This window comes from Phaethon lepturus, unplaced genomic scaffold (assembly GCF_000687285.1).
Source record: "Phaethon lepturus isolate BGI_N335 unplaced genomic scaffold, ASM68728v1 scaffold26622, whole genome shotgun sequence".
Taxonomy (NCBI): Eukaryota; Metazoa; Chordata; class Aves; order Phaethontiformes; family Phaethontidae; genus Phaethon; species Phaethon lepturus.
The window spans coordinates 295-14,729 of record NW_010524481.1 but is presented as its reverse complement, the minus strand read 5'-3'; the positions used below and the strand labels follow the sequence as shown (position 1 = coordinate 14,729).

The following is a 14,435-nucleotide window of genomic DNA, read 5'->3' as shown; positions in this document are numbered from 1 at the left end:
TTGCTGCTGCTTTTTGCCTGAAGGGCAGGCTTCCTAACCCCTGGCCCATCTCGAAGTTGACAGTCTAAGTCTGGGAATCAGGAGATGCCTCCCGGCTCTTGTCCTTTGAGTCTCTACTGCTGAAATTACATCTTACTCAAAATACACTCTAGATTAAATCTTAATAATTTTTTTAATACAGATTAGCATTGGGGTGTACTTTTTCAGGTCAAGCTCGTAGGATTTGACTCTCTGAGCCATGCTTACAATGAGTAAGAACTATTCATGCATTTAGTTCCAGTAGATCTGATGAGATAAGCCGAGACTGAGTACTATTTGGTAGGAGAAAGGCTTGCACAACAGGACTCTCCAAAATACTGCCTACATAGTAGCTTTATCCATATGTTATTAAGCCAGACTCTCAATAATTTTTCTGAACTAATCTGACTTATTTCATGCATACATTGACTGTTCTTGTTATTGCGGTTTCTTAGACTACTGGAGAGAAACGAGCTGCCCCGGATTCTGGCAAGAAGCCCAAGACTCCAAAGAAGAAGAAAAAGAAAGATCCCAATGAGCCACAAAAGCCAGTGTCCGCATATGCCCTTTTCTTCAGGGATACACAAGCTGCAATTAAAGGGCAGAACCCAAATGCTACCTTTGGAGAGGTTTCAAAAATAGTGGCATCTATGTGGGACAGTTTAGGAGAAGAACAAAAACAGGTAAAAAATTGATGCAGGGTTGTCTCACAAGAAGTAAAATAGTTATCCTTGTGAAAAAATCCTACCTCTGCTCTGAGTGGACCATGCTACTTATAGACCTCTTACCCTGTAGAGCTACGCTGATTTTTGAACTTGCTGAAGACCTGGCATCTGAAAAGCATTTTGTTATAAGAGCCAGTAGGTAGTGTTAAATGGCTGTATTTGTCTTTAAATTCTAAAGGGCAGTTTGTAAAAAAGCTCAGGTGATACTGTCCTAGACTCCTGTTAAGACCATCTTTTGATGATTCCTATTTCAAAGCTCTTGTTTCCTATTAATCAGAAGTTAGAAAAGGGGAAGGTGCAGCACATTTACCATTTTCCTTTGATCTGCCTTACGGATTTGTTACAAAGCGTGTTGATTTCCAACCTTTGAAGCCAACCCTCTGTGCCTCATTACAATGTCGTGTGTGAAATGTTACCTCCAACTCAAACTCGGTACAGAATGATGAGTTTTGTTCTTCCTTGAGGGTTATTCTTCGTTCTGTACACATGTTAACTCCTGTGCATGGATTGAAGGGGAAAAAATAAAAATGCTTTGAGGCTGTTTGCCTGTTGATACTCTGTGCAGCTCCCAGTAACAGTTAATGAAAGCAGCGATAGAAGAATAGATCCCTGAACAGGACACTTTCTGGCAAGATAGGAACGATATTTGTTTGTGAAATACATTTGGAAGCTTTTAGTCTGATGTAACAGATGATGGTGAACATGATTCAAAGGTGAACTTTAAATTTACTGATGATTAAAAATGCAGATTAATTCATTTTTGCCTGACTGTTCTTGTTTAACTCAATGGGATTCTCTCATACTGGATTTAGGGGAGAGTAATTTTCCAAGCTCTATGAACCACCTTTTCTAAAGGTTTAAATGTTTTTTTTAATATGTAGCTCAAATATTTGTTTAAAAAATACATTGCATCAGCATTTTTTGCTATTTTCTACTACTGCAGATACCTTTCAGCATCAGAAATACTCAGTGTTCTTGTATCCCTGTTCCTTAGAGTCATTAAAATATTGTTTCCTGGGGAGGCAAAATGTGCATAGGTAGTCTTGTCAAACAGTTGGCTGCTCTAGCAGCTTTTTTTAGTCACAGTAAAGCAACATAAATTGTGGTGCAAGTCCAGTGAGTCGACATGAAAGTCCGTAACCACCTGCAAGAATATTTAGATCTTTCAGGGAAGAAGAAGCCCATCTAACAGTAGAGTGTTTTCAGGTTCATTGGTCTGTGTTTTTTGGTTTTTTTGCAAATGATTTTGAGAGCTTTCTGGCAAAAATGTCTTCAGAATTAAAGTTGGTGAAATTGTGGTCTCTTTTAATAGGTATATAAAAGAAAAACTGAAGCTGCCAAAAAAGAATACCTAAAGGCACTTGCTGCTTATAGAGCAAGCCTGGTTTCTAAGGTAAGCCCAATAATGTCTTCAGCATAATGCAAGTTAGTTTTTGGCCGCGGTGTTTCAACATGGCGGGGGGGGGGTTGTTACGCAAAATAAAAGTAGAATCCTAGGATTTCTGTAATACAGCTCTAAGAGACGTTGTGCTGCCGCTTGAACCCTGCTTGGTATCTGCAAAAAAAATTTCATCTCTCTAATGCCACAGTAATGATTACCAAACAATAACTTTGTAAATGTACATCTTTATCTGTGGAGGCGAAATAATGCACTTCATTGCAAAAGTAGTAAAATTCAGTCATGAAAAATATACTGACCTTTTGACATTACCATTTTCAAGCTATTCGCGGAGTTTTGTTTTTCCTCAAGTGCTACTTCTCGAAAGATGGACTTGTTTTGCGTCGAGCTGGAGAGCAGTTATTGTATGACAAAGCTTAAGTATTTCTTGCAGGTGAGGGGAAAATTACGTGGTGGCTCTGAATTTGGAGAGCCAAAAGGATTAGCTGGCAGTGAGCCACATGGACTATTTTAGTGGATCCCGAGTTAAAAATAAAACTCATAAAGAAAACTAAAACTCTGCTGTCTTATTTGAGAATGTACCTTTTTAACCGGCAGCGCTACAGTGGTTGTAGATCTGTTGCATCTGAATACTTATGGCCATCTAAAATATGGCTAAAAATTAATCAAGGTTGTTATTTCTTTAACACTATTTCATAAAGATCAATTACAAAAATAACTTTGATCACAAGAAAGCAACAGAAGAAAATGATTGTATCTTGCTCCTGAGAATACTTACTGGAATGTACAACAGCGGAGCGCTAGTAAATCACATGGAAAGTTGCTGTGTATTTTAATTAATGCTTAGAAATACAACAGCAGAAATCAGACGTGCATTCTTGAAAGCTGAAAGATTTCTTCTCGTGTTGAGAAGCTGCGTTCTTCTGTTGTCTCTATGACTTAGATAATATTCTCAAAGCCTTTAGTATCGCTATGCTACGTTCAATGGCAGCTGGAATTGTAAATATCTTTGAGGGAATTTAATTTGTTAATCCTAAATTGCCTTCTCAATAACATCAGAAATCATATTTTGCCCCCAAATCTGTGGGACCTGGGCTGCTGAGTAACTTGTGGGAAGACTGTAAGTGGAAATTAACACTTAAGACGTTCTTGCTGTAGCTTTTTCATCTGAGGTTGTTGCTGAGCGTAGGGATGGAATAGACACTTTCTGCAGCATAATTTGACACTTTCTAAAGTAAATGTCTAAAACATGTCAGTTAATTGTTCTGGCAGAGACTTTTTCTCTCCATTGTCTTTATACAGGGATTCTAGGCAACTATTCTACGTGTCATGTACAATGCAGATGTGTAAAACTGAGGGACGAATCCTACCTTTGGCGCTTAAATCTATGTGATTTAAATATACATAGTATATTTAAATATACCTAATAAAACTATGCCTTCAAAGGCACCAGCATGCTTCATTTATTGCAGTAGGCCTCTTTGGACAGTAGCTTTCCCACAGGGGTGTCTCCTCAGGACGCTGGAAGTAGGCAGGATTCCCCAAGCAGGACACGCCACTGATGCAACGGTACTGCTTCCAGAGCGTTCAGCTGGGCGCCTTGACAGCGTTCCCGTAGACTTCTGGCTCTTGTCGGTACCTAGGTCTTGGTGCCATAGGTGCAAGGAACTACAGCAGGCAAATTAAAAGAGTTGTTTGGGAAGTTCTGTTGTTTGTACACTGCTCTTACACCATGCTAACCGGTGAGGGGGCTATTCTGCTCAGATTTGTCTCCCAAAGAACAGAGTTTTTTTGAAAACATAGATATAGAAAGTATGAGGGGCCCTTTTTAGCTCTTTCAGCCACACGATGTACGTGACGTCTGTAGCTTTCTGGTGTTGAACAAGTTAGGGCTTTTTTTTCTGGGAGTACCTGTATAGAGACAGATGAAGAGGCGATGTAACGGATCGGTGGATCAGCGATCCTTTCCAGATTGCTGATCGATCTTTTCTGATAGAAAACAAAAGATGAAAAAGTCTGAGTCGCTGTGACTTTTCTTTCCGTGTAAGCAGCAAAAATGTTGTTTCTGTTGCAAATACAATGAATTTCTTTTCCAAACACAGGCTGCTGCAGAATCTGCTGAGGCCCAGACAATTCGTTCCGTACAGCAAACGTTGGCGTCCACAAATTTGTCTTCCTCCCTTATTCTGAATACGTCTCTTTCGCAACACGCGACAGTATCGGCATCTCCTCAAACTCTTCAGCAGTCCCTTCCCAGAGCAATCGCTCCAAAACCTTTAACCATGAGACTGCCGATGAATCAGATTGTAGCTTCTGTTACCATTGCACCAAACATGCCAACAAACATTCCAGCTCCCTTGATAAGCTCTATGGGAACAAATATGGTGGCAACGCCATCTTCGTCTCAAGTCAGTCCCTCGCTGCAAAGCCAGCAGCACCAGATACAGCAGCTCCAGCAGCACCAGATGCAGCAGATGCAACAGCAGCAACTACATCAGCATCAAATGCATCAGCAAATACAACAACAAATGCAACAGCAGCATTTTCAGCACCACATGCAACAACACTTGCAGCAGCAGCAGCATCTTCAGCAGCAAATTAATCAACAGCAAATGCAACAGCAACTGCAGCACATACAGCTTCAGCAAATGCAGCAGCAGCAAATGCAGCATATGCAACACCAGTCACAGCCTTCTCCTCAGCAGCATTCTCCGGGAGCCTCTCAGATCACTTCTCCCCTCCCTGCCATTGGGAGCCCTCCGCCAGCACCTCAGCAGCACCAGTCACAAATACAATCTCAGACACAGACTCAAGTATTATCACAGGTCAGTATTTTCTGAAGATAGATGGTCTTGCAACATGGCTTTGTGTTGATGGAGGGGGTAGGGGTAAACCATATTTGGCTGAAAACTGTAAATTGTTGATGGTAGTTATGCAGGGATGCATAACAGATCAAATGGTCCTCTAAAGTGTCTATTAGATAGGCAATAAAGAACTACAATGTAGCTGTGTATCATCTTTTAGCTGACTATAAATCATTTTGTTCAAAAAAAAAAAAAAAGCTGTGCTCTTTTTCATGTGATGCCTTTTTAATTTATTTAAGCTTTACCTACAATATGTGAATCAAATGGCCTAATAAATACCTGGACCTTATGACTGCAAAATGGCCTTTCAGAGTTACACGATATAACCCTTCTTTCTCTAAAAGTGAATAATGCACTTCAAGGCAGTATGAACTCATGAAGCCCTTAAAGCACAGTTGTAACTACCTGTAAAATGATGATTGGATTTCATACAATCATACTTGTATGACATGAGTTAGTTGATGGCATTTTTTGTCATGAAAAAATAGAGTAAATCACAGATCTTTGCCAAAGCTCTTAATTTGTTTCTCTCCTCAATGTCTTCAGAAAAACAAAGGCAAGTAACTGAACTTCAATGTTTGACCCAGCCTTTCACGTCATTTCTCCAAATAAACCTACCATAGTTTGTAAGAAAATATATATTGACATTTACCCTCTTACGTTAATTCAATTACAGAACAAATGTGAATATTATATTCTGTGTCGAAGTGATGAGTTTCAGATTTAATACACTGTATTTTTAAAAGGGAAATGCACTTAAATAAAACTGTTATTACAGAAAGCTAAGATGAAAAATGCAAGAGTTTTTAATACGCTGTAAAACCAGTAGAATATTTAAATTAAACTCCACAACCGAATAATCAATGTAAATATTTTCTTTAAAAGTTGTAAGTTTTCATATCATGTGTTGTAAAGTTTTCATAAATGAGGCTTTAATGTAAACACTGGTAACATGAATTATTAATTGCTACATTGCTTATTGTGTTTTTATGCTGTTTTATACTTTTTTATGAGTTACGATAGCAGCAATTAAGTTGTTTGTATTTTGCTTATCTAAAATAAATGCTTTTATCTTGCTATAGAATAAACACATTTCAGTAAAACCGATGGGCATAAGTCTTTGATACAAAAACCAGAAACGTTTCCTTATGAAAACGCTTTCTTGGAAAATGTATTTAACTTCTTGGATTTCTATTTCATCAGACGTTCCGAGTAAATAGGTACCGATGGGAACTGAGCGTGCGATCAGCTCTCGTGTCCGTAAAGCCGCGCTGCTGAAGAGTCGCGTACAACTTCCCTGAGGTTTCTGCGCCTTACTTCCGAGAGGGAAAGCCCTCGGTAGAGTGACAAGGCGTTCGCGGCACGTTTATCCGCAGGAACAGGACAGTGAACCTGGCCCTCGGCACTAGCGTTCAGAGATGCAAATAAGCGCAAATTGTGGTTTTCTTTAGATCTTTGACTTTCAGATGTAAACGCAGCTACTGCCAAGGGCTCCCCGTCTCTAAGCCCCTAACTCTGGCTGATCCTGAGTTGTCTGACTTAAATTTATCATACAAGTGGGATGTGACAGAGGAGGGGTGGAGAGGGCAGGTGTTCCTTGTGGAGGATTTGGAAACGGTCACGTCCAGTGTGTTGTCAGGATATTGGTGATGTTTGTACATTTCTCCTCTTGACAGAGAGGAGAAATCCTTTCTTTTCTTCTTTCTCCTCTTCGCCTGCAATAGCTGTGCTGCGAGTGCCGTCTGACCACTATCCCCAGTTGTCTTGCATGATTAATTACAGCATCTGTCCTGTCAGAAGCTATAATGAAGAGGTCTTGATAAAAATTGCAAATTACCACTGGCAACAATCTTAAACTGCTTATGATAAAATGAAAATTAAAACCAGCAAGTGTCAAACCTGAGCAGAATCTTAATCCTGTTTGTGGTGGTGTCCATGGCTACCACGCGCAGGCCGCAACCAAAAAATAACGGAATATAGATCCCAAAAAGTTGCAGCCAGACTTGAGGGAAGAGGTACAATACCATGTGAGTTTATGAATAATGAATTCAGCTTTCAATATTTCATCATCCTCAGGTACTCTGTTTATTATGTACAAATATTGAGCAGCAAGAGATTCTAATTATAAATTTATAGATTTCTTGGAGCAGAAAAAACCGTGTATAAATTGAAGCTTTTCATAATAGGTGTTAGTTGACAGCTACCCGTGCTCATAATAGCCTTCGTATGATATCTAATAATGTCTGGGGCGGCGGATGTTTATTCCAAGCGCGAGGAAGCCTGCCCGCACCAGAAGTGGCACGGCAGAGGATGGCTGGGAGAGGATTTCGTGTGTGTCGGTTTTAACCAATGTTACATAACAAAGGGAACCATTTTATAGTGGTTTTGAAACCTTTAGACAAATGTCTTCAGAAATAATTGCTAAACTGCATGTGACAGTAATTGTGTATTAGTTCTATAATTGTCATTTTGAAGACCTATGAAGTATCGTTGGAAAAATGTCACTAGTGATAAGAGTTAATTACAACTGAAGTCTGTTTTCAACTATTTGCAGCGAGAAGCAGGTGTTGTTACAGTCATTAAATGATTTCATAAATCCTGGGTTTTATCACGTTTCATTAAGAGCTGCTGAACTACTGATGGTCAATTCCAGGAAAAATAGTTTTAATTACTGCAGCTAAACAAAATTAATCATCAAGCAGGACTGTACGTTTTAAATATCAAAATTTGAATCTTGAAAAACTGGAGCATCTCCCTGCTTGCTACAAAATTATATTTCACATTACCCACAATAGCATATTGCAGAACATCTTGTGTTTCAAACTGTGCAAGTTGGTGTTCGTATTCCCTAAGTCTAAGTGAATAACTTTGCTATCACAGGTCATAAATAAAACTGTTAATTTAAATGGCTTAATATGCAATTTATACAGGGAAAACGCAGTATCCGTACGATTTCAGCGTTGTGCACGGTTTAAAGAACGTTTTCCTTCCTATCATTTACAAGCACTTAACTGCTCCCTTCTTTTCCCAAGGTTTCAGATGCTTTATCACCCCAGTTAACCACATTCTACTTTCACATTAACCCAGGTTGACACATGATGAAAGAACATAAGGAGGTTTAATTTTTAGCTGACACAGGGTCATTAGTTTGTAACTTGGAGAACAAAGGCTTTAAATACCGCTCTGCAACATAATCTCAATTTTATATTATCACCTGACCGTTGTGGTTTGCAGGACAGATGGATTAAATATCTCAAGTTTAACCAGAAGTCTTGCACTGACTCTTTTCAGTGGGGATTGGCTATTTGAATGGCTCCTTTTCCATTTCTCACTTCACGGAGTATTTTGCAGCACTGGACTTCATTCTAACCTTTCCCTCCCCCCTTTGTTTGGCTTTTGTTTCGCAACAGCTGTTATTATCGTTTTTGGTCAGCTGTGATTGCTGGAGGCAAAATAGGACCAGATGGTGTTTTGCTATGCATGAATGGCGAGTTAGAGGAGTTTAGATTGAATAGGCCAAGTTTGAATGGTGTCTATGCACCACCTGCCCTCTTCAGCAGCAGCGTACACATCATAGGAGCATGATCTGCCTCAGACCTACTAGAATTGGATGGGAACGGAGCGAGCCTCGTTGGGTTTTCTCCATATTTATTGATCTTCCATGCACTAACAGCATAATGCAGTACACAGTCAATTTGAGTTAATTGGATGTGACGCAGCATGTACATGTAATCTATCACTGTCGTCTCCTGGTACACTTTAGTTTTTGCTGCCACAAGAACGTGCGGTATTAGCCTGCATTAATAGGCTAAGTGGATGGAAGCAAAACGGGATCGGTGCACGGTGTGATTTAACAGAATATACTGTAGTTTTAAAATGATACCCTTGAAACTGCCACGGGTGCAGTTAAATGTGAACGTTTCGGCTCTGAAAGACTGGACCGAGTATTTTGGCACGGAACAAAATATACCTCATTCTCATACTTTTCTGAGAGGTTTGCCAGTGACACTTAAAGGAACAGCTGACTAAAAATAGGGAGCGGCGTCGGTAGCGATGCGCTGGTGCCCTTCGGAAGGAGGTGGCTGCTTCCGTGGAGGAATCTACTTTGTGGCCGGAGGGATTTCGTATTAAGTAAATTCGGATTAGCAGCCCCTAAACCACAGAAGTTAAAGTTAGCCATCGAAATTGAGTTTAGAGTAGCAAAGGGCTGCTTTGGTGTCCTAAAAGTGGTCATAGAGGTAGAATTTAAATGTTGGTGAAATTTAAGATCTGTGGCGTCCTCCGTTAAGGTTGACTGAAAGACACCGGGTGCGCAAGAGTTGTGTCTGGACGTTACGGAATAATAAACACAGGTTACAAGTAATGAAGAAAATATATAACACTAACATGTAATACATAAATTGCTTAAATTGTTGCAGCGATCGGATGTTTAAAAGCCTACTTATGCATGTAACTGGGGGTTGCGATCATGCTCTGCCCAAGTTGGCAGGAACTGCTTGCTCAGTGTCTTTGTCTGTGGTGTCAGGTAGCCGAGTGAGCTACTTTATTATGAAAATTGCATTCAACTGAAAAAATGCTAAATATTTTCAAGTGCCTGTGGGAAAAGCTAGGTTTGTATTAAAGGATTTGGTTGCTAAAGTCACCAAGAAGCTAATGCTCATCAGGTGCATCCGAGGGAGAGAATTTTCAATTATAATACTAAAATCTTTCAGAAGAGAACGTATGGCTTTGAATGAGCTGCCCTGACAGTTCAATAGGCTTCGCTGCGGATTTATAACATACTCTGTTTACCTCAGTTAAAAAGTAGAAGTGATGTTTTAAATAGCGGGTTTTGTCCAAGTTCTTGGAGCATTAACATCTTCAGCCCCAGCACAAACCAAAGTAGTGCAGAGTTCTCTCACAAGGTTTGAAATGAAATTTGTTTTAATCTCCTGGGTAAAAAAAAAGTTGAATGGATATGACACTTGACGTGGTGTTATATGAGCACTTCCTACAGGTATCATTCATTCTCTTTCCCCTCTGGGAGCATCTTTATTGATGCAGCCGCCATTGGTCTGTTTTTTTCTCCAAACTGGAGCTGTTGCATTACTTTAACTCTGCTGCTCTAATTGAAACAGAAAGGCTTTGATCCAGCAAATCACTTAAAATGAGTGGATAATTCATGTATATAAGTAGTAATTTCATTAAAGTGACTACTTGCGTGCCCCGTTACAGAGTTGCTCAAGTGCGTTCATAGATCGGGGGTCTAATTGCTGAACGCTGTATTTGTTTTCCAAACAATTCCAAGTAGCGATAATAAGAATAATCAGAACCTAGAAGTAACATAACCTAACTTACGTTTTCTGCGTTTTCTTTCATTAGGTTCTATTCTAAACAAGTCATAGGTCTGATTTTCAAGTACAGGTATCTAACCTTTGTGCTGGTTCAGTGACTGTGCATCATCGTAAGCGTGTAAAGAATTAACCACCTGACTGGCGACTTGTATACTCAGCCATTTAGATGGGTTTCTACTCTGCACAGGTCTGAAAAAACCCGCACCTGGATCAGCAGTCACAGCTCTTGGCTGAGCAGATGCCTTGACCAAATATTTGTATTTACAAAACAGAGAAGCAAATGCAGGCAAACAAAGCACCATTATACCCGCTGGCAATATTTGCGAAACCTAAAGGGTATAGTTACTGCAGGCTGGTTTATTTTTAATGCTCGATCCCGGAGCGTACTGATAGCGTAAAGTACATAAACAATAAATCCCTTGTGTTACACCGTTCTCGCTGGTGGTTGTAGGTACCTGATCTGGGAATCGGTCTGGTGTTCCACGAATCGTGAGAATTGGCCGTACGGCCTGGGTGTTTGAACAATAATAAGTAGCTGTACCATTGCTTGATTTCTTTCTTGCTCCTGATTTTGGAAGTGTCTGAAAATCAGAGCTGACAGTTCTGCCATAGCAGCTGCTGCTCAGGGGGTTCTCACTGCTGCACCGATGTCTGTGCACGTATGTGTAAGTGAAAGCCGGCAGTAGCCAGCGAGCCGCGTGTGTGCTCCGGCCTTGCGGGGAAGCGAGCGCTTTGCTATTGACTTCGGCGAGCCGGCACCAAACAGCTGTGGAGCCGCACTGCGGCATCAACCACGTCGCGTGCCCTGTTCCTCCCAGCTGCTTCTCGCTTTTCCTGCTGTCCCTTTGCACATTCCTCTCTGCCCTGCTACCCGGAGCAGCAGCCGGGGCTGCATCCCGCCCGCCAGCTCTAGCCCCTGCTCCTGCCTGCTCGCCGTCCTCGGGAAGCTCTTGCTGAAGAGCTCCTCCTCTTCCAGACTCCCTTCTTGTTCCTGATGATCACAAGGAAATTAATAGATAGTCCAAATACAGGATATTTGCTCAAATGAAGAGATGTCCAGGTGCGTGCACTTAATTTCATGTGGAAAATGTATAGAATATAGGTAAAAATGCGGCATGCATTTGGGGGTTTTTGGGGGGTAATATTCTAGCTGCTTTGCAGCATGGGCTGCCGAAGGATTTGGTGGCTGTTGGCATACCATGGCGCTGGCGGAATATAGGTGAAGCTGGTGATAAATACCATCCTTGTGTAAACAGACTTGCTCCCTTATAATACTGTGGCAGATAAATCTGTAAGTGTTTGGGTCCCAGCAGATAGCGTATTACGGCAGATCTTCAACTCCTGGTGGAATATGCATAATTCCAAGCGTCAGTTTAGAGATGCTTGGGCTTCTGTAAGGCTTCTTTTTTTATTCCCTTTTTTTTTATCCCAATGCAGATGAAATCCTTACCCTTCACTTCAGAAAGTGGCCAGAGCTTGCTGGCAGACTTGGACAAATGAAACATCTTTGAACAAAAATAGTCATAAAAGTGTAATATTCTCACATTGGCTTCTGTTGAAGTCTGCTGGAGCTGTACTTGGCTTTACACCCAGGGCTGAGTTTGTTCTCATTACGTCTTTCCATATTCAAAGTTGACGACAGCAAAAAATCGATCGATAGGTGATTCTGCGTCTCTGCCAGCTCAGCCGCACAACGGGCAGATCCCCGCTGGGTTCTGTGCCCGCAGCACAGCGGATGGACGCGGCGGGCGCGAGTCCAGCCGCGCGGGCTCCGTTCTCATCACCTTTCACGTCACTTTAGTGTCGGGAGTCGATGCAAGGTACAACTGACGGCTTCAGAGGGAGCGAGATCACCTCTTCCCGGCCCTGTCGCGATCGCTTCCGTAGCGGCAGTCGCTTTAGCGGGGCGGGAGGTCGCTGCTACGCCGTTAGGCCAAGTTCTCTGGGTAAGCACCTCCACTGAGCACTGGACCTGTTAAAAATTAAAACCAACTTTGCAGCATACTGGGGCTAAACAGGAGGTCGTGAAGCCGGTGGAAATAATCCCAGTGACTTCAGGGGACTTTGGGTAAGGGCTTAGCTGAAGATGGGCACAAAAATGCAGCCACTGTGAACATGCTTGTAGTTTTTTTAAATGATGTAGGAATAATTCTTGCAGAAAGAGAGATCATTTGACGGAGAGGGAGGAACAGCAATTTTCTCCTGAATTGAGAAAATGAAAACTGTTGGGTATGCGTTGCTATCACAGCAAAGTGTTTCTATCCAGGCTCAGTGCTTCAGTGTGTAAACAGCTTCCACTGAAACCTGCAAAGTGACTGTGCAGCGCATCTGGGAAAATACTCATGATTTAAATGCATTAAGCAAAATGATAATGTTATTTGGCTTTGGTTAATCAATAACAGAGGAGAAATTGTAACACTTTAGTTTGATTAACCTTCTGCCATACCACACAAAGTCAATGAAATCAGAAATGGCTTTGTTCGTTCTTTAAATTTGCATAAATTATAGTGGGTTTCATTTCTGGGAGTGGTTTTTTTTCCCAGATTGTTATCTGTGTATTCTATCTGAAGTTTGTTTGTTGCTCTAGAACAACGTATTTGTCCACTGGAGACAAAATACGCACTTTGTTTGGTTCCTTGAGGTCAAATTCTCTTGAGGAGAACAAGTGTGGGTTGTGTAGCTGTCAAAAGAGGGTTTAGTGCTTGACCCTAAGAAGCATTCAAAGCCCAGATCTCTCTTTTCTTACTGCTTTTCATTTTCATTGTTTGTACTTTATACTTAAGCAGGGGCCTCTGCAGAGGGGAAAGCCTCTGCTTTGGTATTCACAACGAGCAGCTTTCTGCTGAAACACCTCAAAAGCTTTTCACGGCAAGAATTTGGGCACCACCGCCCTGTGTCAGCCGCTGGTGCGTAATGACGCCCGTGCATGGAGGGGTTGGGGCAGAACGCGGTGCGCGCGTGCCGGCTGGAGCCCCGGGAGGACTGGACGGAGGTGGAGTCGGGGACTCGGGGCACGTGAATAAATGTTCTGGCAATAAGCAGAAAGTACTGGAGGTGTGGAAGCCTGGATGCAACGAGGCAGGAGCGTGAATTGAAAAGGGCAAGTTGCCGAATTAGCATAGTTTAGAGGAAGATGCAGACAATAGCTGTTTAGCTGGATGCTCACTGAAAAGTTGACGATGCAGTTTTATATATCCGTGCTCAAACGGAAATTCTGTCTTACGTTTTCTACAGATGGTGTTTAGATAGCGTACACAAACTCAGTGTTAGAAATAGCCATGGAAAAGCCCAAGCTTTTGTATAATTATTCACAGTGACTATTGAAAGCATAAGTACTGTATTATATTTTATTTTACAGAACTACAGGTATCTTAGTTGTAAAAAATGCAAAATACTTGTAGTATTCCGAACTGCACACGAGTTTTGGCTAATGTACAAATGTAGTAAGGTGGATTTCAGGTCCTTTCCATCCCAGTTGGCAAGACCGTTGGCCTTATCTTTTTTATCTCGGGTAGTAACTCACAGTTCTCCAGGGCCATTCCGAGGCAGCCAGGAGCACAAGAGGACCAAACAAACAGATGGACCGAGATAACACGCACTTGAGCAGTGGATGAAGGTCACCTCTTTGGAGAGTTACACAATTCTTGTGCAAGCCTGTCCGTGGCAGGCCCACGGCTCTCACACGTGGTAGTTTTGGGTCCTACTGGGAGGCAGGGTGGGGACTCCACGGGCCCTCCTGTCTGCTGGTAAAGGCATGAAATGGAAGTAATCTTATGAAAAGCAAATGATGAGATATTTTCTCATCTACGTATCCTGGCATACGCTACATAGACTATGTATTCTCGGAAAATTTGCACCCTTAAAAAACCCCAACAAGGAGAAGTTGCTGCCCTTTGGAGCAGAGACTCCAAATAAGCATTCATAGGGGGAAGCATGGTTTTAATTACACAGATCTCCAGCCAGCATCTGGGAGCTGAGGAAATGCAAGGGTACATGAGCACTCTGTGTCAGCATCATCTGCTTCAGCAAACCAGAAGCATTTCGCACAGTGCTGTCTCGACAGAGAACACAGGCAAATCAAAGTTGAGTAAGTCAA

The 14,435-nt window shown here is 41.7% G+C and overlaps 1 protein-coding gene across 1 annotated transcript; it reads left to right on the top strand.

Moving 5' to 3' along the window:
* Positions 1-473: 473 nt before the first annotated feature.
* Positions 474-7,057, top strand: TOX3 (TOX high mobility group box family member 3; the record flags this gene model as incomplete). The annotated part of the gene is made up of 3 exons (XM_010282471.1): positions 474-701; positions 2,056-2,136; positions 4,245-7,057. Coding segments are annotated over 3 exons (1,047 nt in total), but the record flags the coding sequence as incomplete, so codon positions are not given.
* Between the last annotated feature and the right edge of the window lie 7,378 nt (positions 7,058-14,435).